The sequence below is a fragment of the Catharus ustulatus genome, chromosome 3, assembly GCF_009819885.2.
Source record: "Catharus ustulatus isolate bCatUst1 chromosome 3, bCatUst1.pri.v2, whole genome shotgun sequence".
NCBI classification, from domain to species: Eukaryota; Metazoa; Chordata; class Aves; order Passeriformes; family Turdidae; genus Catharus; species Catharus ustulatus.
This window is the reverse complement of record NC_046223.1, coordinates 97,781,123-97,806,882: the sequence shown is the minus strand read 5'-3', so window position 1 is coordinate 97,806,882 and position 25,760 is coordinate 97,781,123. Positions and strand designations below refer to the sequence as shown.

The 25,760-nt window shown below is 39.0% G+C and overlaps 1 protein-coding gene across 4 annotated transcripts in view; it reads left to right on the top strand.

Moving 5' to 3' along the window:
- ARHGEF10 (Rho guanine nucleotide exchange factor 10) overlaps positions 1-25,760 on the top strand; it is a 110,278-nt gene that overhangs the window by 39,129 nt on the left and 45,389 nt on the right. For 3 of the 4 annotated variants that reach the window (XM_033054994.2, XM_033054996.2, XM_033054995.2), the window contains exons 9-18: positions 1,275-1,391; positions 2,572-2,686; positions 5,136-5,248; positions 8,954-9,031; positions 9,255-9,434; positions 10,711-10,827; positions 12,542-12,634; positions 14,039-14,209; positions 16,485-16,630; positions 18,933-19,108. In XM_033054994.2, the coding sequence (XP_032910885.1) occupies positions 1,275-1,391; positions 2,572-2,686; positions 5,136-5,248; positions 8,954-9,031; positions 9,255-9,434; positions 10,711-10,827; positions 12,542-12,634; positions 14,039-14,209; positions 16,485-16,630; positions 18,933-19,108 (1,306 nt within the window). The remainder of the gene's footprint in view (positions 1-1,274; positions 1,392-2,571; positions 2,687-5,135; positions 5,249-8,953; positions 9,032-9,254; positions 9,435-10,710; positions 10,828-12,541; positions 12,635-14,038; positions 14,210-16,484; positions 16,631-18,932; positions 19,109-25,760) is intronic. The other variant, XM_033054997.2, reaches the window with a different exon arrangement.

Here is a 25,760-nt window from a genome sequence, read left to right as displayed (position 1 = left end):
TTCAACACAGGCAGACACTATTCTTCTTTGTGTACATTTTCTCTGTATCCATTCCTTGCACTAGCTCTCACTTTTCTTAAGGTCTTGTGATGGATACTACGGTTTATTCCCAGCACAACGCCTTCTGTAGTCTTTCAGAGCCTGTGAGGGACTTGCCCTAGTTATAATTTTAGTGTTAGTTGAAAAGTGCGGCATGGTTGGAGGTGGGATTTTTAATTTTAAGGGCTGGTATGACTTCCCTCAGAGCCACTTTTTCATTATGACTCTTATTATTCTATTTATTTACTGATTTATTTTAAGAAGGCAAGGTTTTTGTGCTGTTAAATATTTTTTATCTATGAACCAGATGCTATTTTCATTATACCACTGTAATGCCAGAATCATCATGTTAGAGGTAATTGCATCCTGACCCAGCCTAGTGGAGCTACGTGCTGGGCCTATTGCTTTGTTTTCAACTCAGTAGGCCTTCTCTTTCCTTAGGCTTTCATCTCTTGCCAAATAATTCTGTTGATATCAAGCTGAGGGGGTTTCCACTGGACTTTGTTATAGGGCACACCAAATATTTTCTTCTTTTTTTCCTTTCCTGGTTCCATCTTAACCTCTTTTACCTACCTTTGTCAAAATGTTTAACAAATGGTAATTAGTATTCCAGGGCTTTCCTTTCTCTGTGATAGTTTCCTTGCCTTGCAAATGAATACATTCATGTACGAGGTGGTTACACCAAAGTTCATACAATGAGGTTATGATGCATGTGGAAACTACAAGAACGTGAATCCTGTTAGTATCTCCTTGCCTGACTCACTGCCCTGTCAATTTCCATATTCTCAGCTGCCAGCAATCTCCACAGCTTCTTCAGTCTCTTGAGTTTTCTTCTGATTCACTGTTTTGAATGATAGTCTGAAATACAGACTGGAGCTTGTGTCCAGTGAATAATACCTATGGTTAAAGCTGATGTATTCTTTCCATGTAGTTTTTAAGAGATAGGCACAATACAATTAATATATATAAAAATATAGTTACCTTAATTGAAGGGCTTTGCCCCTGTCTTTACAGAAGAGCACCTGGCAGAGTTCAGCAGTGCCCAGGAGTGATGGTCCATCCCTTCCTCAGACTGGAGCTTCCCTCAGAGATAGTGTTTCCCTCAGTGATGTTTTCTCTTAGTTGTGTTTGTGTCAGTAGATAGCTGGAGCAATGTGCATGCTTTGTGTGAGTGCTTTAGCATGAAGTTTTCACTACAGCTTTATGAAAAGATTGTGTCTTTTTATACACTGTAGCTTTCTCATGACCTAACGCGTTTAAAGGAGCATTATGAAAAAAAGATGAAAGATTTGATGTCAAACACTGTGGGAGCAGTAGAGATTCAGCAACTAAAGCAAAAACATGAGCTGAAGGTAGTGTAGTTAATTTTTGTAACTAGCTACGTTTAAATAATTGCTTTTCCAACACAGACAATGTTGTCTTTTATTAATAGCTTGAAAAAGTAGACAATAATTGATGTGAAATGAATTCTGAGTGTGCTGAGTTTTTATTGTGTGGTCTTAAATTAAAGACTATAATATTGCTGTACTATTAAAAATGCTTGGTCAAGGAACTTATCTCATGCTTACTTTTAATGTTAACAATCTCAGAAAATGAGATAGGGCATTGTCTTTCACTGCTGACTGGTGCCCTTATCCCAGAGTGTGAGCCACAAGTACAACCCCAGTGCCTCTCTGAGACCTTGGCTCCATAGGGCTAGCCTAGCCCTTGCTCTGCAGCCACGCAGGATGAAATTGGGAATCTCCCTGCTCTGCATTCTGAACGGAGCCAGTGTGAAAAGACTGGATTTTTGCTGAAAGCTTCCATCTCAAATCCAGAAATTGCCTGATTGCAGCACGACAGCTTTGTTTGTGTTCTGACAGTAGTGGGGATTTTTTGCTGTGGTGACATTTTGGGAAAGAAGAATTACAAAGCAGGGTATTTTAATAAACATCTTCCAGCAAAGAAAAATTTCTTTGGTGGTTTTATTTTTTTTTTTTGTTTCATGAAATTTAATTTGGCTGTAGTAGTATACTGTAAGAGTATGGAATTCTTAATTAAATCAATGTATTTCTTCAATGAATGAAGTTATTAGTTGTAGCTTTTTCCTTCATAACAGTGTGTGTTTAAGGATATAGTTAATATATAACTGAGTCTAGGGGATTATCTTTAGGTCAGAAATACTTTGGAAGAGTTACTGGGACACTGAAAGATGGTCAAGACCTCTGGCTCTAAATGACCTGTGAGTAGTAGGTATTTGTTCTGTAAGGTAACATTTGAGACTATTTAAAGTTTCTGTTTGAATGCAGAAGGGTTCTTAAGAAAGCATTTCTGCTCTTTTAGACTTACATACAGTATTGCCATGAAATAAGTCCTTGTCTCCAGTTTTAATTTTGTTTTGAAATACAAGAGTTTGGCTCTGAGCTTTCGTGGTTCTCTCTGCTTACTATATATTCGTTTGACTTTGGATAATATTGATAGCCTAAAAGTGTGCAGGCTCAAATGTTTTCCTATTATTCACTGAACATGTAGACTGTATTTTTTACCTTACAGATGCAAAAGCTTATGAGAGCTGCTAGAGAAGGTACCAAAGATGGACTTGAAAAGACAAAAGCAGCTGTGAAGAAGGGTCGTTCTTTCATTCGGACAAAATCTTTCATTTCTCAAGGTATATGCTATTTACTGTGTTTCTCTCTGTTACATTCTCTAGTAATTTCTGAGAAAGAAGATTAATGGCCTAGCAAATTTTTGTAGTGGGAGCTCAGAGCTAGATGCAACAAATCAGATACATATCAAAAACATATTCAGTTCAGATGGCAGCATGGTCAATGCATCTTGAGCAGTTTTTTCTGTTTGGGACAAGAACCTGAATGACCTGAGAAACCTGAGGACCACAGAGAAGGGTCAACTTAAAAACAATTACAAAAAATCCCACCAAGCAGTGTTATCAAGGTACTGATAGATGGGAGTATGAAAGTGATGTAAGTTACTGACTGTCATGGTGTAACCCCAGCCAGCAGCCAAGCTCTCACAGCCGCTTGCTCACTCCCCTACACCAGGACTAGGGAGAGAGTTAGAAGGGTAAGAGTGAGAACTGTGTGTTGAGATAAAGACAGTTTAGTAATGAACATAAAGGTTATACATAAGCAAAGAAATACAAGGAACTAGTTCACTGATTCCCAAGGGCAGTGAAGGTGCTTATCCATCTCCAGGAGACCAGGGCCCCATTACACGCAGCGGTTACTTGGGACACAAATGTCATCACTCTGAACATCCCCTCCCCTTATTCCTCCTTCCTCCCACTTTATGTACTGAGCAGGATGTCTTATGGTCTGGAATATCCTTTTAGCCAATTTGGGGGACCTGTCCTGCCTGTGTCTCCTCCCAACGTCCCCTGCACCTCCAGCACCCTCACCAGCCTGACAGTATGAAAAGCAGAAAAGGCCTTGGCTCTATGTAAGCTCTGTTCAGCAGTAACAGGAACATCTTTATATTATCAACCCTGTATCCAGCACAAATCCAAAATATAGCTCTGTACTAGCTTCTGTGAAGAAAATTAATTCAATCCCAGCCAAAACCAGCACAGTGACTAAGTCTGTCCAGGTCTCTCCATGAAATAATTCTTGAATGTCAGGAGAATGTGCTGTTACGGTTTTCAGAGAATTGTTTTCAGTGGAGAAGTAGTTGACTATTTTTAAAAAGTTCATTGCTGGTAAGGAGTAATGATTTCTGTGCTTAAGAGTGAAAGTAGGGGAAAAGACTGTACTGCTTAATCAGTTTGATGATTTTTGATAGAAGCTGAATTTGGGGAAAAGAAAGTGATGTAAAATCAAAAATCCACAGAAGTGTTTGTGTTCTTTCTGTAGTTGAGAGCAAGTGACAGTCCTTTGTCAGGAATCTTGGCAGCAGTTGTTCACAGGTAATTTTTTCAAGAGACAGGTGGTAGTAAATTAAATTAGTTTATTTTTCAGATAAGTCTGAGAGATAGTATATCTTTCTGCTCAAATTTCTGCCCAAAGAATTAAATAGTAGTAACTTCAGAGCTTATAAAACTTCAGTTTTAGGAAGCTAAAACCACAAGGCTGGAGCAAAATATTTTTATTGAGAGAGGTAACATAGAATTGTATCCTATCTGTACAGACCAGGACACATCTTACATCTCTGTCATGACCTCTGACGGCTTCTCAATTTACTTAATTCACAGATTGAATATAGAAAGGTACAAAAACTGAGGTGATCAAAAAGTATATCCTCAACTTCTTACAGTTGAACAGATGAAAGTGATCTACAGGGCAGTGTTACGATGGACCTGGCATTCCTCTTACATTTTTAGGGATTAGGTTGCAGACACAGTGTATCTGTGGATGGCTGAATCCCATAACCACTTTCCAGATCAGCAGGGAGCTAGTGAAAATTTTGTTAACAAAACTCACAAGTTTCTCGCAGCCATCAGATGTGCTTCCCTTATTTCTGTTTTTGTTCTAAGGCAGTTTCTCATACTGTTCTTTCTTTGTCTCCTTTCCTCGTGTCTGCTTGTTTGGCTGGCTGTGTACTGCCACCTATCAGTGCACTTCGGTGGTGCTTTTTCAGTAAAATTTTTACCCACAGAGCAATGCAGAATCCCTCATTCCCTTCTGATTAAAGCAAACATTTTGGTTAATTTGCTATTTTAGTTCAGCTGTAGAAGGGTGTATGGAATTTTTCTAGCTGGATCATAATATGGGGTTTTCAGTTTCTTCCCAGAAATCATATATTTTAAAACTGCAGTCCCTGGAGCTGCAGCGCTTTAACCCAAGTTGTCATGTCCTACCCTTTGTCCAGCCCCATTCTCCTGGCTGAGAGGAGGGAGTAGAGGTCAAGCAAAAGATGCTTAGGCTGTCTCCAGATGTGGGATATTAGGATGCCTTTGAAAGGTGTTTATTAGAGTGCCTACTGGTGGTAGCATTTATGTGATTTCACAGATGATACAGAAGTACTGGGAAATTCCTTTTGTTTGGTAAGTGTAAGTTTATAATTTCTGTGCTCATATGATAGGGTCTACTTTTTTGTTTTTGTTTTGCTTTTTTTCTTCTTTTAATCCACATATAGAAGCTGACATTTTGGTTATTTATTTGTAGATCATAGATCATCTTGTCTGGAAGAAGAGGAGTTAAATTTATTTATTGATGTGGATTGTATGCATACAGAAGCAATTATGACTCCTATGCCTGAAGGATTATCACAGCAGCAGGTAGTAAGCTTTGGGAAATATGGTCTTCTTCCTCTTTTTTTCTCCCCTTTTGCTCTGCACCAATGGCTCTTACATGCCTTTGTTCTTCAAACATATTGGCATTTTACTCAAGTGGACATCAAATTCAGAACTGAATAAGTAGGTTTTTGAAAATTGGTATGTGTGATTATAGTTGCATCAGTCCTGAACACACCCAGAGGTGCAAAATGTTGGATTGCATTATAAAATTATCTACAGGAACTATATTGTTTCACTACGTGAACACTTAAACTAAATGTGATAATTTTGAGTGAAAAAAAGAAGTGAGTTAAAGTATTTTTATTGAACCAGAAAACATTATTCCAGGTGGTCTGGGATTTCCATTGTAAATGTAGAGAATATCCTGTATGCTCTTTGAATCCAAAGGTTTTTCTTGGTTAGAAAAATACCATCCCCAGTAAAGTCAAGTCTACAGAAGAATTCATTTTGCTGTTCACCACCTCAAACCGTATAGTCACTGTGGAAATAACTTTTAAAAATATTGAAATTAGCATCGGTTAAGAAATTTTGGCTGAAAATAAATTGCTTGGGTTCATGTTACTGTATCATTATGACAACTAATAACTGTATGAGAGTTTTTAGTTTCTTGTGGTGTCAAGTCATGAGTTAGTTGGTCAGTACTTTAAGAAGCTGGGCAAAAAAAGCAAGCTAAGGGGAAATTAAGGAGAGGGCTATATTTTTGGGATTTCTTTTTTTGTTTACCCTTTTACTTGGGTGAGGTTTACTTTTCTCTTGTGTTTAACACAGTGAAGTGCTAATGTTGTAACAAAGCAACTACCAAACTGTGTTCCATTACTGTAAGATTTATTATAATGTGAGATTTCAACATCAGTCTGAATGCTCTCTCCTTCTTTCTAAATAGGAATTTGAGTTTCACTGGGTAGTTTTGTACAAATAAATTTACCCTCTTTTGCAAAAAGACCCCAGAACGCTTGTAGTTTGGAACAAACTGGTAATAGTTGTGTAAATAATCACAACTATTGCTCCTCTGCCCAGGAGGAGCTGTCCAAGTGGGCAGGAATGGAGTTAGGAAAGCCAAAGCTCAGTTTGAGATAGTGAGGTGTGAAGGGCAACAGTGAAGAGTCTCTGATATGTACATTGTCAGCAAAAGGAAGCTGAGAAAAACATGATATGCTGATTGGTGGGACATGGACCTAGTGATCAAGGGTCCAAACTATGTCACCTTTGCCTCAAGAACTCAGAACTCAGCTCAAGAGCCCAGGGCAGGTCTGCTGGGGTGAAGGTCTGCAGCTGGGGCAGCTGAGGCCATTTGGACATGCAGGTGTCTGTGGGACCAGATGGGATGGATCTAAGGGTGCTGTGGATAAGAGCTTTCTCAGTCATCTGAGATCACAGTGATCAGAAGAATGGGAAAAAGTGTCACACTCTTACCCACAAGAAGCAGAATTGAGTCTGGTCTCACTCAATCCGAAAAAAAGTGATGGAGCACATGGTCTTGGGAGCTGTGTCTGCATTTATTAGGATAGGAGGGTGAATGGGCAAAAATCAGCATAGATGGAACAGCGTCCATTTGTGCATGACCAGCTTGAGCCCCTTTGAGGTGACTGAGGGGAAAGGTGATTGTGGTGACTTTATGGGCTGAGGGGAGCAAAGTGAGTCACTTACCTCTGCCTTAACAGGGCTTTCAACTGTCTCCTGAAGTATTCCTGAACTCCTGTAGGTGAGATACAGTCTGTATGGGTGGACTAAAAGGTGGGTGGAAAACAGGTGAGGATGCCATGCTCAGTGAGTCTGTGGTACAAAGTGCAGCAGGGGTCAGTGTTAGTGCTGTCCCTCAGGAGCAGGCATGGGCTTCTGGCATCTAAAGCCTGTATTAATAATCTGGATGCCAGCTGCAGCGCACATCTGGAGGTGATACCCAACTGGAGATGTGCAACCACTGTGTGGGGGAGGTTGGCTCCTGGTCAGCAGGGCTCTGGTGGGCTGGGGTGCACAGAGACTGGAGCAGTCCAGGCAGGGCCAGCATAGCCTGGCTGTGGGGAGGGGTCACAGCCCCAGGTACCCCAGGCCAGGACCCCCTTCCAGCCCAGCTGCCCTGTCACAGCAGAGCTGTGACAAAATGCTCTGTGGACATGCTGGCTTCAAACAGCAGGTGGCATGATGGCTTCTCTTTAAATCCTGGTGCCTGCAAGTACTGGGACTGGGGCTCATATCTATTGCAATAACCTGAAGCCACTATTAAGTATTTTTTTTGTGTATTATAGAGCCTGAAATTTTTATTTCTACAGATGTTTGTTCTTTTCAGAAGAATGAACTGTGTCTAAAAGTAGGATTACCAGAGCCACTGATCCACTATACAGAATAAGATACTGCTAAATCCATTCTAAACACAGATTAGACACAACTAATTTTACTGTATATATCTTAAGCAAAGCCTCAGATAATTTTGAGGTCCTCCTTTGAAATGCCAGTACCTGAAAGAAAATTATCATATAACCTGCATTTAATAATGCAAAATAAGAGTGTGGAGAATGTAAAGGCAGTGATGGTGAAGGAGGCAGGAGGCTGTGGGGTTCTGGAGCAGAAAGAAGCAAACCTGAGATTTGAGTTTTATGGTGATTTTGGCTAGTTTACAATAGCAAAATGAGCAGATTTTCATTCTCTTGTAGTTATGGAAAGTGCTTTGATCCTACCCCTGTGCTGTCTTCTCCCTCATAGTCCCCCTTTTGAAAACTGGGGTGAGCTGGATTAGGAAATGGATTTGGGTGAAAACAAATCCTTATAACCAACAAGAAATCTAATTGATAGCAAGAAGCTTATATTCTAAACCAGATTGGTTCTCCAGTCCTTCCTGTCCTGCCACCTGCATGTACATACAAAGTGAATTTCAACTGAATTACAGAAGCAGAAGGTGGAGAAGGTGTAATAAATAGTCTGTAGTTTAACATGAAATATGGTAGCTTTTCCTGAAGCTCTTACAACTCTGTCAATTCATATAAATATAGATAACATGGGGGTTTTCACTTAGGCATGGTAATGCCCAAAAGGGAATGCTGACTTGGATACTTTCTCAATGATACAGTTTCTATGGCCTTAACTTTAAAAGGCAATTAGTGTTTACTTGTTTACCCTTCATGTTGCTCCTAATGAATTTATAAAACCTAACAAAAAATCAAGTTTAGGACAGATTTTTGAAAACTTGTTGCCTATTTTGTTGTAGCAAATCGCTGAAGTAGTTGACATCATCTCATACCTATGACTGTTTCCATTAATGCCTACATATATACATTTAAGGCACATGGGATTATAGAATATCCTGATTTGGAAGATCACTAGGATCATTGAAGTCCAACTCCTGACCCTGCACAAGGCAGCCCTAAAAATTGTACCCGGTGCCTGAGAGCATTTTTAAATGCCAAAGTCAAAACACAAGTTTCAAAAATAAAACTTGGAATTACAACAGTGAGAAAGGAATTACAGTTACCAATACAAAGATGGTTGTGTTCTTTAAAATAAGTAGTTTAGAATAATAGTAAATGTAATTACTTTTGAAGAGGTACAGTATTATTTTATTGCAGTTCTAGTATTGAAATTGCTTTGTATTTCTTTTGTTTATTAATGTCAGAATTTTATCAGCATAATTTCCAACTATAATGAATGTGTTACCTGATTAGAGCTTTGAAAAAAACTTTGTTGTTTCAACAGGTTGTGAGAAGGTATATTTTGGGCTCTGTAGTTGATAGTGAGAAGAATTACGTGGATGCTCTCAAAAGAATCCTGGAGGTACCTTAATATATTTTGTATTTTTAAGTTCTGAATATTTGAAAAAGAGTCATTAAAGATCATTAAAGAATCTGTCATATGACTAACACAGGTTTTGCTACAGATGCTTGATGCCAAATGTTCAGTGATTTTGTGTGTGTGTACTGTTGCATAAGTTTGTTTTTCTGCTTGTAGAAGTCCATTTTTTGTTGGTTTAAATCAATTTGCTTTTTTTTCCCCACAGCAATATGAGAAGCCCCTTTCAGATATGGAACCAAAATTACTGAGTGAAAGAAAACTTAAAATGGTCTTTTATCGAATTAAGGAAATTCTTCAGTGCCATTCCATGTTTCAGATCGCGCTGGCGAGCCGTGTATCCGAGTGGGACTCTGTTGAAATGATCGGTGATGTCTTTGTTGCTTCAGTAAGCAAATGTGTCAGAACAGATAATCTGCTTTTATTTTAGTCTTGTTTTTCCATCTCCATATCTGTCTAACTTAGCTGCTTTATTCCCATGTTCTCCAATGCCTGTGGCAACTGTCAGAGTGTGCATGTACTATCCGGATAAGGAAACTGACACCAACACATGTCTTCAGCTAGGTTGGCAGATGTGAAAGGATTGTGAGAAAAGTTTTCAGGCTTTGATTAATCTTTCAGACGTTTAAGTAAACAGTTGATTTTTATGGGAAATTAAAGATCGCAAACCCACTGAAATGAAGATGAGACTGAGGCTCGGCATCTCATAAAAAATAGGTAGTCATACCTAGTGTGCAAGTACAAAGAAACCACCGTAGGTGATGTCATGGATTCCTGAGTTTGAACTGAGGTGGAGCACTGATAAAGAGTATTTGTCAAATTGTATCCCATCATTAATAGAATACATTAAATTCAGTAAAGGGCAGAATTAGCTACTGCTTTAAATTAGAGAAAACAAGAAGTGACCTTTGTTGATATAAAGACATTGTTCACCATGAAAGTGTGGCTCAAGGAGGCTGACTGACTCACTCCAGGCTTGAGTGCTTAGTTTTATTGCCACCCAGATTCTGGAAATCACCACCTTTTCATGTCTGCTGTAAGAGAGCTGGGATCTGATCACAGTTCACCCAAAATGAAATAGTTACGAAAAATTTGTTGTTTAAAGCAAACCTGCCTCGTTGTGGCTGAGGCAAGTTAGGTGGTCCTAATGAGACCAACTCTGCACAAGAGAGGGATAAAATTACCAAGAAGGCAATAGATGGTGATCTTACCCTACCATTCCCATGACTTTGCAGGCCACACAATCTGTTTACTTTTTTTATAAATTCTTAATAGCTAAAGTCAGGGTGTGAAGGCCCTGCAACTTTGCTAATTCTCTTAATCTGGAAGACAGGTAGTGAGATGATCAGGGAATTTCAGCTGTCACTTTGAATCCCAGTGGATGCCCTTTGATTGCCCATAGTCTTCAGGTTCTGCCCTGGTGTTCTAGCCAAGATGAAGCAATTTCTGTAAATACATTTCTTGTAATTTATAGCTGTTATATAATTCTGTTTCCAGCCTGTCTTCTGCAGAAAGATTATTTTAGGTGTTACCAGTATTTTTGTATATCCAGCACTAGGCCAAGCAAAACTCTTAGTTCTGAGCAAGTCCCTAACAAGCAGAGGTCTATGTAACTGTGCTGGCAGTTGTATTTATAGTTAGGATTTGTCCTTTTTTCTTTTCAGTTTTCTAAATCTATGGTATTGGATGCATACAGTGAATATGTGAACAACTTCAGCACAGCAGTTGGGATTCTCAAGAAATCTTGTGCCACCAAACCTGCCTTTTTAGACTTCTTAAAGGTTAGTTAATTCAGTCTTTATATAGTGGTGCATATGCGATAAATAAGAAAGTATGAATTATAATTTGGGAGGAAATTTTACTGCTTATACTGTATATTGTCTCATGGGTTTGGTACGAAAAGACCCCAAAGGATACCCTTCCACTATTGTATTTTTGACATAGTAACATGCTGTCAGTTCTGGGATGTGTTTTGAAGTGGACAGTACTTTTACTGTTACTCAAATCAGTTTACTGGTGTTTGCATTACTTAATTTGGCTAAACATTAGGATTCTTTTATAGCAGGTGAGCTTCAAATAGTGGTTCATTGTATGAAGCCCCTTTTAAATTTGAAATGTATTTTAATTCTGATTTTTTAATTGTTTTGTGAGAAGTAGTGCAACTGGATTTCCATTCCACAACAACTTCCCTGGATTTTGAAGATTGTGTTTCTGGCTTAGGATTGAAATCGGTGATTTTTTTGCAGAATGCATACTGCCCTGTTCCAAATGATGCTTGTCATGATGTGTATGGAGAGCCTGGCACACACAATAGTTCTGTGAATCCCTAGGGTTGACATTACAGAGGGTACACGGAATCTATTGCAAGGCTTTTGTGCTGCCTGACATTGCTGAGAGTCCGGAAGCTCAGCTTGTCTCATTCCCCAAGCATCCTGGATTGAGTTGTGCCTCTTAGAACTGGTCACTCTGTCAGGTCAGTTACAGTGGTCCACAAAACAGTAAAACTGTGTGCCTAGTGCAGCTCTTCTAGAGAAGAGTGGCAGGGGTTTCTCTTCAGATCTTAAATTAGCTAACAACTCTTTGGCGTGTGGACAGCTCTGTGCAGGATACTCTGGAAGCCTTAAGCACCGTGAAGATCAGACTCTCTAGTGAGCTTGTGGTCACATCTTAAACATGTTCTACATTTAAAAACATGTTTTTCCAATAGACGCATAATCCACACCTCTCATCACTGCTTGTCAGGGCCACACTGGTCTGCTTGCAGAAACACAGCCAAACTCCGATTATACATCTTTACCTTTCCTTTTTTTTTTTGTTCTCCACAAGCAGTTTGGAGAAAAAATAGATGCTTGTATAGGTAATTGTGGAAATAAATTATTGTGAACCTTATAGTTGTAACAATAAGTAGCAATTTAAGCACAATACCAGTTTAGTGGTGTTTAATATTGTTTAGATTTGCTTTGTTTTTAATATTGAGTATTTCCTCTAACCTTTCTATTTCTGTCCATTTCTGGCTTTTTGCAGAAAGAAATTTGTCTGGTTTTATCTGCTATTCCTGGTAACTGAAGTAATGGGTTCTAACAATTTTCTTTCTAAATACAAATCAATATTTTTTCCTTTTCTTCTAATAAAAAAGATCAAAATCTCGGTTTGCATAGCTTTGAGATTATGATGTTTTTCTTAGATTTCCTCTTAAAAAAACCATAGGTTGGTTTGTAGATTTATAGGTGCTGCATTGCTGGTTTGGCTTTAGCCCAACTGTATTTATTTAAGGAGGATATTTCAGTTCAGTGGCAGACCATCATATTAATACTGATGGGTTTTTCTAAAAGTTTTAATATTTTAAAATTAAATCTTGATAGTAAATGGAATCTTTACAGTCTTCCTATTAATTAATGTAAGCGGTATACATGAATTTTCAGGAAATATTTTCCTTTTTTCTGTAACTGGAGAAAGTGTGTTTGTGGTAGTAAATGTGGCTTTCTTGCATTACAGCAGTGTCAGGAGTCAAGCCCTGATCGCATCACACTGTATGGTTTAATGATGAAACCTATCCAACGCTTTCCACAGTTCATTCTACTATTGCAGGTAAATAATGTTTACCAAAGGGAGGCTGCTCTTGCATTCTTGCATAGTTTACCCGTGGGAGTACATGGTAGCTGTCTTCTGCTAGAGGATCATGCTGCAGTGGAAGTGACCACTAGATCATGGGGAAATAAATAGAAAATTTTGGTGCTTTAAACATGCTGATCTCAGAGGCTGATTGCAGGGACAGACAGTAAGGGCACTGCAGGAAAGCCTTAGTAAGCTAGATTTTATTTACTATAGATTACTTGCTAAGTAAAATAGCTTATAAAATTGTTTTCTAGTAAAGGTGTAGTTCAAATATGCTTGTTTTTATCTGTTTGTTAGCTAGTAACTTCGAAACATGACTAGGAACTTTCCGTTGAAGGAAAAAAACAAGAGTATTAAATTCATGCCTTGGATAGTTTAGAATATACGTGAGATGCAGAACAACAGTACACTCTCTGACTACTTGGCTCACAGGACCTGCTGGAGTATGGTGCAGCTTCCTTCTGACCTGCAACATCTTGTCTCTCTTCCCTTGGAAACTGTGGATTTGACAAGGGAGGAGTCCCTGGCTGTCATCTCAACAGGCAGTCAAACTGCAGGAAGAGCACAATTCCCCAGTATAGACCTGCTCCAGACAAGTTTACTGTGTTTGTTTGTACCTCCTTGCAGAGCACAGCAGATGTACCTCAGTAAGCACCACGTTGGCTGTGTTCACAAGTGCCACAGAGGAGGACAGATTTTGGGCTGCAGGTCTGGCAGTTACTGTGAGCAAAGGAGCAGAGGTAGTTATGGGGGCAGCATGTGAGCCACGAGCCATGGTGAGAGTTTTTGAAGCAGCAGGAACAATGAAGTTTATTGTGGCAGAAAGACAGAGTGAATATACAGGCATTTTTTAAGTGCTCTGGGAATGGAAACGAAGTATAATTCAAACTGTTCCTACTGTGTGCCTACAAGAGAGAAAGACCTGGAGAAGCTGTTGTGACCTTAATGAAGTAATGTCTCCTACTTTAGGAGGCGTATGCTGTCCATGACTTAATGAAGAATAGTAACAGTAATAAAGATAATATAATATTATTATGATAGTAAATATCAGAAAAGTTTAACTTTAAATAATTTTTATGGACACATACACATTATAGTATAATACTGTTTGCCAGATATATTATGTCCCTTGTCTGTAATTTTGTTCTTCAAATAAGAATGTATGTGATTCCACTGAGTATATTTTTAAATAATTACTAAGGTAATTTGGAAGGTTAAGCAATGTGCTGTCTGAATATTCATTAGGTGTTTATTGATCTTACTCTTTAGTAGTACTCAAATAAAGAATGTAATTATAACTGTACATCCTCTAATCTTTGGAACCTGACTTTGGAAATAAATCTGATTTTTTTTGTTTGTTTTATAATTACCCCTCAGGATATGTTGAAGAACACTAATAAAGGACATCCTGACAGATTACCTCTACAGATGGCTCTTACCGAACTCGAGACTCTGGCAGAGAAGTTAAATGAAAGGAAAAGGGATGCAGATCAGCGCTGTGAAATAAAACAAATAGCAAAAGCAATGAATGAACGTTACCTGAACAAGGTAAGGAAAGTATAATGGAAATGGAAGAGTCAGTTTCTGGGCCTTGAGCAATCTGTACAACAGAGACCAAAGAGGCAGATATGTTGTTTTTTCTGTAGAGCTCAACCAACCACATGGGGTCATTCTAGTGGTAAATGTGAGATGTGACCTACCTCTGGGACTGAACAGGCACTGTGTGCTGGAATGGGCAACACACTGAACTAGCCTCAGCAGTGTTGGTGTTCTGTGGCAGTGTAGGAAATAATAATATGTAGTAAAATCCCATGCACATTTTCTGCATGGAAAAATTAAGTTTTTAATTTATCCTAGAAATGAGGAATAACTCCTTTGTAAAGAAAGGCACCATGTCCTTACACAGCAGTACTTCCAACTATGAAGCATTTCAGGATGTGCTATTGAATAGGTCCAAAATCTTCCTTGTTTTAAGGAAAATCTCAGTCTATTTCATTCATATATTTGCATCGTACAATAGGAATGTCTGAAAAGAACTCTAGAAGACACTCAGTAAGAAGGAGGGAACAATTTTTTTTTATTTGAGCTTCTTAGTAGCTATTTGTACTGTGGATACATGTATGCTTGTTTTATTTGTATCATAAATGATTTCTTCTTTCCCATAAAGTGGGGCATAAATGCTTCAATTACTGCTTTTGTGAAGTTACAGGTTGTTTTCCTGTGGACTCCTTCTGAGATAAAGTAGCGGGGATGTGCTGAAGGAATGAGGTTGTTTTTGGTGATACATAAGCACATCTTTTAGGGATGCAATAGTCAACCAGAAAACACTTTTTTAAGCTATTTGCCAGGAATGGAATGCTGAATTTATTGTCATACTGGAAGAGTATTTCCATTCTAAGTGCGTTAGAAGATGGATTCAGGCATTTTACTTTATTTTCTAGTTGTCATAATCCTGCTTCTTGAAGCAGCTATTAATCATCTGGAAATAGTTCTAAGACACAGAATATACTTTTGAAGAGGTGGCCCAAGTTACCTTTTGTCAGTTGATATTGACTGTAAGATTCAGTGTGTGATGCAATGGAGGATTCACTGATATATACGTGGGTAGTCACTCCAAATCTCACAGGGTCCTGCAGGCCTTGTGTCTTAATGCCACAGAATCAACTGAGCTGGAAGGGACCCTCATGGATCATAGAGTCCAGCTCCTGTCTCTGCACAAGACCACCCCCGAGAGTCACACCAAGTGCCTAACAATATTATCCAACTGCTTCTTGAACTAAGTCAGGCTTGTCAAAATTATGTCAGCTTTGACCACTACCCTGGGGGTCACTGTTCCAGCGCCCAACCACCCTCTGGGTGTAGAATCCTCTCCTCTCAAGGAAGCTTGTAGGCTGCAATGAGGTCTCCTCTCAGTCTCCTCCAGGCTGAACAGACCAAGTGACCTCAGTCACTCCTCATACAGCTTACCCCCATCCTTGAGGCCCTCCTTTGGACACTCTCTAATAGCTTAATATCTTTCTTACATTGTGGCACCCAAAACTGCACACAATATTCTGGTGAAGCCAGAGCAGAGCAGGACAATCCCCTTCCTTGCCTGGGTGGCAATGCTGTGCCTGATGCCCCCCAGGACAGGACTGGCTCCCTTGGCCTGTATATTTGCATATATTTGGAACAATGCCAGCCAGGGTGAACTAGGGGGTGAAGGAGGTGGTTGATCAGAAAATGAGTGCACTGTGGACCATTTTATTCTGTTGGACACTATGGAGGAGTGTTTGACATGTAGGGGATAAGTTCACACTTGCCCACGGTGGCTGATCCTCAGCCCTTGAAGGCAATGTCAGAAGCAATGTACATGCCAAGAATCTCTGGGACATATAATCTTCTCCACATTCTGTGACACCCTGCCAGCTGTGCTCCTCAGCTGTGTGAGCCCACGGGGACATTTCAGGCTGAGCACACTTCCTCCTCCCACTCTGGGCAGCTGGAATCATGTGCAGGTCTTCAATGACTATGAAAGAAGGGACTAAGGAAGGAAATCACTGAAATTGTGGAAGGAATAACTTTTTCGTCAAGAAACCTTTATTAGTGTGGAAGATTCCCAAAGCAACCATGTTCTACATTAAGATGCAAAGTCCACATGGATGACAGCAGAAGTTACTGTTTCTCTAAATCAAAATCAGATTAATAAAGGTACCTAATTCCCTTGGCAAATCCACTTGCAATCATTTGTGGTGGGGTGATAACTCATCGTTTTTGTTTTTTATGTGCTGGATGTTGGATGTACAGTATATAATGTACAATAATCATTGTTTTCAAAATCCAGCTACTCAGCAGCGGAAACAGATACCTCATACGGACTGATGATATGGTTGAGACAGTTTATAATGACAAAGGAGAAATCATCAAAACCAAAGAACGACGACTTTTCATGTTAAATGATGTGCTGATGTGTGCAACAGTAAATATTCGGTAAGATTTAATTTCTTCTTTTTAGGTGAACATTTGAACTTCAAGTGGAAAAAATGACACTGAATTGCTTTTGTGTTGTATTTACTGTGGCTAATGGTTTCTAGGAGTAGTCATAATAAGTGACTAACTAGCTTTGTTATAGTCCTCCAAATTACTGGCTGATATTTGGAAGTTCTAGAGTAAATTTTAAGAAAATGGTATCAATTACAGATAGAAGTGCTCTGTAGTGTCTAGTTACTACTGTGTGTTAGTGCTTAGTGGAATACAGGCATGCCAGGGTAAGACTTTTTTCTCTTCTTCCTTGAATTCAGACTGTAACACACACAGATTTGCAATTTAACACAATTTGTAAATTAAATTCCACCCTCTGCAAAACAAACAACCTCCAACAAACAAACAAAACAAAACCCATAAAGTTAATGCAGGTTACCGGAACAAACGTGGAATTCACTAACAAAGTTCCAGATGGGGAAGGGTTACTATCTCTGAGACAAATTATTGAAGGATTAAAGGTGAAATGCTTTGGAAAAAAGCATTTTTTCATAGTTCCTTCTGTGCTTTTGTTGGTTGTAATTATTACTAAGTGTCTTTTCATGCCAAGATTGTATCACACTCATATGTTGCTTGTATCATAAATTGTTTTATGTGATGATACATTCTGACAAAGAAAATGTGGATCATTAAAATCTTCCAAGAACAACTTTTCTTAAGCATAATATGAGTTGATATTTTAATTTATTACTGAAGTATGAATCCTGTACATGTGTTTCTAAATGTGTGATTACTTGGTCTCATGTTAGTGAGTGAGAAGTGCCATGTATAAATACACTTCAGAAAATGAACAAGCTCATGTCAATTATCCTGTGATCACTGCCTTTAAAAATTCTTTACTTTCTTAGTTACACTTGGATATTGTTTTTAACTATTCATATTTTGTCTTCTTTCATACCAGCAAAGTCTTGAATTTTCTGTATTCGTACTTGAAGCAGCAAAGTGCAGTCTGTTTTTGTTTTCCATGTTAGAAGTTCATGATCATGCCAAGTCTCTGAACCTCAGAGGGTCATGTCCTCTGTAAAAGTATGTATCTTTTGCAAGCTGTAGAAAATTCCTCTGTAACTAGTGGACACTGGGAATGTCTGAGTGTTCCTGGTTTGCAAAGGATAGATATTTTTACAGATGACATGACTCTCAGGTGGTTTTTTGCACACAGTCTAGGTGATCAGCAGGAGCTGGTGGCCAAACTCTGAAGTAACAGCAGTTGGATGGGGTGGATGCTATCCCTAGTGACTGAACAACTGTGTCCTGCCTAGTTTTATTTTTTTTTTGTTTCTTTTCAGCTAGGTCAAGAATTTATAAATATTTACTTAAGTTGTGGCAGTTGTGTTCTTTGTTCATACTTGCTTCCTGATTGAAACAAAGTCTGTGTAGTGGAGTAGTGTAGCTGAGTTGCTGAACTTCAGCATTTAGTTATTATTCTCAGTAAATGCATTTTGCTGATTTCTCTCAAGGATTTGACTTCTGGATTTCAGTCATGCTTTCTGTGAAGTAAACCTTTTTTGTTCGCTTTTGTTCACATCTTTTTGTCCTGTATAATAAATGTTTGTTACATGTTCTTGAATGGGAATAAGGGAATGAAGGAAACAAAGTTAGTATTAATATCATTTCTATTCCTAATGAGCTTCCTCAATGTTCTCTTTGCCTCTGAAATGCCTGTTGTGATACACAATTCTTAAGCAGCAGCTCAGGCAGGATTACTCTTGGAAGCTGCAGCAGTTTCAGAGGTCTACTGAACAGAACAGTCTGGGCTGTGGGGTTTGGCAGAAGTGTTGGTTTACCAGCCCTTCAGAGGTTATGTTGTCATTCCTGTTGCCAGCAGTCATTCAAAGTCATTTACTCCCATAATCCATACTTCCCTAAATTTAGCAGTTAATAAATAAATAATAATAAAAAAATAAATGTTTCAAAAAATAAGGAAAATCTGGAACCAAAGTATAATCCCAAGTATTGGGATTTCAGAACACACATTGATCTTAAAAGATGGTTCTTTATCTTTTGCTATAGAAATAAAAGGACTATTGTTGTCAGTCCTGTGGTGTTTGTAGACAAGATTAGCTGCACCTGCATGACAACTCTTTGCATGCCAGGAAAGGTCAGCCACAAAAGACAACCTGATGCATGTATTTCTTTCAAGTTGTGCACTGTACTCAAGCTGATAAACAGCAGATTTTCAGAGGCTAAAATAATAAATAGTGTGCCATGAAACACAGTTACTTGTCACAGTGATAATTTGTGCATCTTGCAGCTCTTCCTATGAAAGCAGTGGCACCATGACAACTGGCCAGAGGTATTTGTTGAAGTGGAGCGTACCGCTGGGACAAGTGGATGTCATAGAGTATGGCAGCAGTGAGGGCCAAGGAGACAACTGCAGGTTCCCACCCCAACTCTCTGCTGAAAATGTTGTCATTAACTCCAAGCCAAGTAAGTGACACAAGTTACTGACTTTTACAGACTGCTTTGTTAAAATCCATATTTGAAAGTCAATGGGCTACTGAAAACAAAGGAAAGCATTCTGTCCATGAAGAGTTCGGTAACATGAAGAGTAGTAGAGCCTCTTTCTTTGGAAATTGAGAATGCATAAAATGACAACCAGTCTCCTGCCTTGCAACATGAATTACTTGTATTTGTCGTGGTTTAAAATTTTATGCATGAATGAGTAAGGAGTTCTAAAGCATGAGAGTGCAGACGTGCAAAAATGTGGGTTTGGTGTGGTGTGCCAAGTGGTCTTGTGGTTGCTGGTTCTGCCTTTGTTCTTTACCCCATAGTTAGAGCAAAGAAGTTTGTCTCAATAAAGATTACCAAGCCACCTTGTTACTGTGATTAAGAGTCTGGACACAAGTGATTATTTACTTTGGTAGAATTTACTCACTTCTCTCAAGCCCGTGGTGTCTTGCCCTTCAAAGTAGTGCTTCAGAAAAAAACCTTAATGAATGTTTTTGAAGCTATATATTAATAGGTAATTTCCTCCTAACCTTCTTCAAAAATGACCTCAAGCTGTGAAGTTTACGAATTCTTCAGTGGTAATTAATCCCCCATACAAGTCTACCAACTACCTTCAAGAGAAATATGGATTTTAAGTCTTCACTTGTTAGCTAGACTTTCAGACATAAGGAGTTATTTTTATATCCTGTTTTTTGCCTAAATATTGTAATATTAAATGCATTTAATATCTCTAGATTGTAATTTGATTGCTATTAATGGATTATAATTCATGTGCTGTAGTACAGTGCTAGCTCTAGGCATTATTTCACACTACATTTATTTAATATTGCACCCTTGGCTTCATGAATTTTCCCACAGTTTTGCTCTGAGGAGGCATAAATGCTATGGCATCAGAGCGTAGCATTTACTACCCCTGTATTCTCCAGGATGGTTCATGTCAGGTCTTCTTGCTCCTCCCATTGTAAATAGCTACATAAAATTGTATGGGCACTTACGTCTTTATTTCAAGGATGATTTAATTCTTGACTCATTTTAAGCAATAATGGACTTCTTACAGATTGAGATTAAATCCTTTATTATATAATTTACCAGCTGCTGTATGCATAACCCTGAGAGGACTGTATAAAGAAACGTATTTCCTAGAATTGGGATCCCTTTTGTAGGTGAGTGTTGGAGGAACAGATTGTTGAATATTCCTCCTATGATTTTGTGCAGCAGTTTCACAGCTGATAAGATCAAACCCCTTCATGTCAGCATGGTCATATGGCAAAGAAAAACATGAGGGGAGAAACAAAAAAACCTGACTGAACAGTCATGTGGAACTTAGTTGAACCTGTTGACTTTTGAGGTTTTTCAATAGCATCATGTTTAGTGACAATATTACACAAGAAAAGGAATGACTTTGTACATAATTTGTAAATCAACCTTCAGGTTAAATCTAGGTAGACCTTCAGGTACTCCAGGTAAAATGTGAGCTGAACTAATTTTTCTCTTGGTAAGCTCTGTTAATATTAATTTGGTCCTCTAATAAAAAGGATCGAAAGATAAGAAATAAAAAGGATTTGAAGAATACTGGGTATACTGAAAAAATCCTCCCTCTGGTTTAATCAAATTTTTCTGCCAAATGATTTTACTAAATTGAATATAAGCAATCATGAAAGAGGAACATTGTAGCCTTGCTTTTGCACATACTACTGTGTTTGCAGTAGCTGTTACTCTGAATGCAGTGTTGTTTGAATGGCTTTTATAGACAAGTTTCAATACACACCTAGTTGTGTTAGTTATTCTGTAGAGTTGTCTCTTTAGTTCCAGTTTAAGTTGGCTGCTAAAGATTACAGAAGCTCAGAAAGTACAGCCTTCCTGCAGAGGGGCAGACTGTAAGACTGTGTACTGGTTTGGTGTTGTTTCTTATTTACACCACCAAGTTGCTGCATTTTATAGTCAATGATGGCATGATCTTTGATATATGGTAGTATCACATCTTTGAGACTACTGGGTGTTTACTACAAGTTGCAGAACACTAACAGAGAAATACTATCTACTCTGCTTGAAACTTCATATCTTTGTAGTAATCATAAAATTATGTCTCCCTCTGTTTTCAAAGTATAGGATGAAATCTCAGTGGCTTCATAGTTTGTGTTTTTAATAAAATCTAGTGATCAAGAAGAGTTTGGGATGCTGCAGGCAAAATCCTGAGACAGAAGGCCATGTATCAGACCTGATTTTGAGTTTACATATCCAGTTTGTGGGTACTGAAAAGATATAGAATAATGGTGATTCTTTGTAAAATCATTAAGTAGTAGAGGGATTACCTCTTGCATTTCTGGAAGACTGAGAGAAGTTAGTTTGTATCTGCCACATGTCAGGTTGAGTACTTTACTCCTGTAAGGTTGCTGCTGGGATTAGCAAGTATTCTTGATGAATTTAGGTTGTGTACTTGTGAGGATTGCTGGCTATTTGTTACATTTCCCTTATCATGACACTTCTTTCTCTCCCAAATCTTTTCTCTGGGGAGGTAACTGTCACAATTGTATCTTGCTGTTGATTATTGACTAAATGCAATTGGTGCTTCTAGTTTTTTATGATGTGGCAAGGCGATGAGTGAAAGCACAGTGAATAAAACTTGTTTTTAATGTGTCATATTGATACATAACAATAACCCTCTGCAGTGCTTAGGCTGGGGACGACAGTGCCCAGGCAGAAAGGGACGTGGGCTGCTGGTGAACAGTTGACTGAACATGAGCCAGCAGTGTGCTCTGGTGGCCAAGAAGGCCAATGGCATCCTGGCCTGGATCAGGAATAGTGTGGCCAGCAGGAGCAGGGAGGTCATTCTTCCCCTGCACTCAGCACTGGTGAGGCCACACCTTGAGTACTGTGTCCAGTTCTGGCCCCTCAGCTCAGGGAGGACCTTGAGACACTTAAGCACTTCCAGAGGAGGCAACGAGGCTGGGGAGGGGCTTGGAACACAAACCCTGTGAGGAATGGCTGAGGAGCTGGGGTTGCTCAGCCTGGAGAAAAGGAGACTCAGGGGTGACCTTATCACTCTCTACAACTCCCTGAAAGGTGTTTGTAGCCAGGTGGGGTTGGTCTCTTTCTGCAGGCAGCATCTGACAGAATGAGAGGACACAGTCCTAAGCTGTGCCAAGGGAAATATAGGTTGGTATTAGGAAAATGTTTTTTACAGAAAGAGTGATAAAGTACTGGAATTGTCTGTCCAGGTGGAGTCACCATCCCTGGATGTGTTTAAAAAATGACTGGATGAGGCACTCAGTGCCATGGTTTAGTTGAGGTGTTTGGGAATGAGTTGGACTCAGTGTTCTTGATGGTCTTTTCCAACCTAGTGATTCTGTGATATGAAATATTATAAATACACTTTACACAAATGTAAATAGTATAGTCAAAGGGCAAATTTGTAACTTCTTACTAAAATATTCAGTATTACCACTCTAGAAGAATCAGAAGACAACCTTCCCTTGCAATTCATCCATGCATACATAAAATCACTGTGAATATGTGTAATCCGCTACCTTTTAAGTGGGAATATAGGAATAGAAGTAAAATATACTGTCTATAGTTTCAGTTTCTCAGACTTCTGACACATCTTATGAGTTTGCAGCACTTTTTTGCAAACAGTTGATGGATTGTGAATTGTGGTTTGTGCTGAGGTAAATGCTGCTTTGGTGCTGCAGCAGCAGCAACCATCCCTGTTTGCCGGTTCTTGGGTCGCCAAGAATGAAAAGGGTGAGTGAGAAGTTTCTCACAGTGCTTTTATTTAAGAAGACCAGACTAGAGAGATTCTAGAACCAAAGGGAGAGGGCTAAGCATCCTACCATGTCTGGGTGGAAAACCAGTGCCTGTCAGCAGTGTTCTGCTCTGATCAGGTTGATTAGGAGACATAGGCAGCATAGACAGTCACTTAAGCAAATAAATATCAGTTTGAGCCATATGTCTAAAGGCTAAAAGGGGAAATGAGCCTGACCCATTTGTACTATATGTTCATGCAGTGATGAGCATTGAAGAAAACAGTGAAGTCAAAAATCAGGTTAGTATACTTATGGCTGCCTTTTAGTGCCATTGGTTTCTTTCACAGGTTTACCGTTTGTAACTGAGGGCAAAGCTCAGCACTGCCTAAACCATGGCTATTCCCCGTTCCCATTCAGACTTCCAGGGATACATTTGTACTCTCTGTCTACTTGATTGTGTTCTTGATCTCTGGGGGGTTTGTTTACTGTCAGATATAGTATTGACATGATGCTAAAGTGCAAAAGTGATTCCTCTCTTCCAAGTTTCCTTCTGCTTGATGCAGTCACTTTGTGTAGGCCTCTGAGTGTTGCCAGGGAAACAGGGAGGGATGTTTGATGGGCTACAGTGTGCGCTTGTTTCCGTCAACATCAGAGGAATGGCAGCTCTTTTGAAAAATGGAGATAGTGCTGCTGTGATAACCATTCCCTTTAAAGCTGGAATTTTTTGCAGGTTTATCTAATGAGAGTTACTAAAGCACAGCAATAGTAATACAATATCCAGAGTAAGCAAAACTAATATTAAGTGACATATCAACTCCAGCATTGGTGATAAGATTTTAGAAAGAATGATGTGGCATGACTTGCTGATTGAACTAGCTTTCATCTCAATGAAATATATAAAGATTAATAATGTAAATTCTTTATTTTAAAGTTAATGTTATTGAAGACAATACTGTGCACTAAAGGAGATTTAATATGTTTGGAAATATAAACTTGTCACTGATACATGCAAACAAAAGACCAAAAATTTTAAATAAATCTAGTGCCTAAAAGCATGTTCATCTGAGCAAATGGGGTGACATTAAATAGTTCACTTTGTTAAGCAGACATAAGTTTCTATCTAGTGGATTAGGCAAGGATAAATTTAGGTGTTACATGCTTGTCTCACCCATGCGGGATGAGATTCTTCTCTTTGCCTTTTGTATTTTTATAGCAGTTATAGGATTTGTCATCCACTTCCTATAAACCTTGTTCTGTGTTGCCAGGGATCTCATCCCCATCATGACACAGAGTAGTAAAATTATTAGAAACCCAGCTGGTGTGTATCAAAGAGGGAGGTGAGCTCCTCACAGTACCATTTCCAGATGAGTTGTTATAGTCTGGTGGGAGCTCCAGTGTAAACCTCTGGCAGCTTAGCCAGTTTACAACTGCCTGCAGACCTGTCTTGGGATTTCTGCTGTACTTTCATTGTTTAAATGCCTTCACACATGTACTTTCATTGCCTGTGTATGTCAGTTTTTGTCTTTTTGCACTTTTTCTCTCTTGCCCTTGCAGGTGCATCCCAGGGGTCCTGTGTGACCCCTCTCCCTCCTTAGGAGAGCAGGGGCTTCCAGATCCATGTGAGAGAAAGGGCTGTGGCACTTCTTTTCTTTCACTCTCAAGTCATTGTTTACAGCATTTTTCTACCTCATGGGAACAGAGCCAGGACCTGTAGTCAGTACAGAGTCCAGGAAGACCCTTGACCATTGTCCCAGCTGTGACATTGGGGAGCCAGGCTGTGGGGTCCGCTCTAATGAGCATATCAGGGCTCTAGTGTTTCTCCCTCATGATCCCTGCTGCTTTAATCTCTGATACAGTACAGCTGCTTCTGTCAGAAGGAAAATATCCATGGCCTTTTATATCTGAAATCCCCTGTGCAGTCAGGATTAGCTGGAGCTTAATATAATCTTGAAGCTGTGCTCTCAATGTATGAACTACTTCTCACTATCTCAGGGGCTTTACATTTCCTCAGTGGTTTTGCATTATTTTGCATAATGTTATTCACAAATGGTATAGCACTATGAATTCGATACCTCACTGCTTGCAATTGCAAGCTGGTGATTTTATCTTGTTATTCCTCAAGATACATGAATAAGCAATTTTGTGGTTAGGTGGTAGTTTTTATGCAACCTATTTCTTCAGTGTTCAGATCTGGTACAATGAGAATGACAGGTCTTAGCATTCATGTAATTAATTACCAGTTGAGAGAAAGGTATTAGCAACTGACAATGAGGTAAAGCATGTTAAAAATACTTTGTCAGAGTTGAGACTTGTGAGATTTGTTTCACAGCTCTACTCGGTGTACTGGGTGTCATGTGGTATTTGGCTCTGACCTGAAGAGCTCCCATCTTGCATGGCAGTGAGAATAGTTAGTTAACTATTTAACTATTAGTTAACTATTTCTTACACTAGTTTCATGGACTCAGATTATCAGTTTCAGTAATTAAGAACACAAATTATGTTTAGATGCTTACATGATTAAAGTATGATTAGAGTGAACAGTGTCATTTCATGTTTATGATAAAACTCTTCATGTTGATTGATGATGGAGAGTCCTGACTATATCCTGACTGCTTGCTTATACCATGTCTGAGCTGAATAGTTTGCATTCTATTAAACTCAGGGGGTTTATTGCTTATCACCTAATACTATTTGTGTGCTTGTGCTGCTTCTTTGCACGCTAGGTTACTAAGCCTAAGTTAGGGTTGTACTTGCAAAGATGCGTACAAGTAGCTGCACTTATCAGCTTTGCATTGATGGCTGCCAACTAAACCCTTGTTCTCTGACATCATTCCTGACTTCCCATTTGCTTTAACTTCCAAACCTGGAGACTGATGCCACTCAAAAAC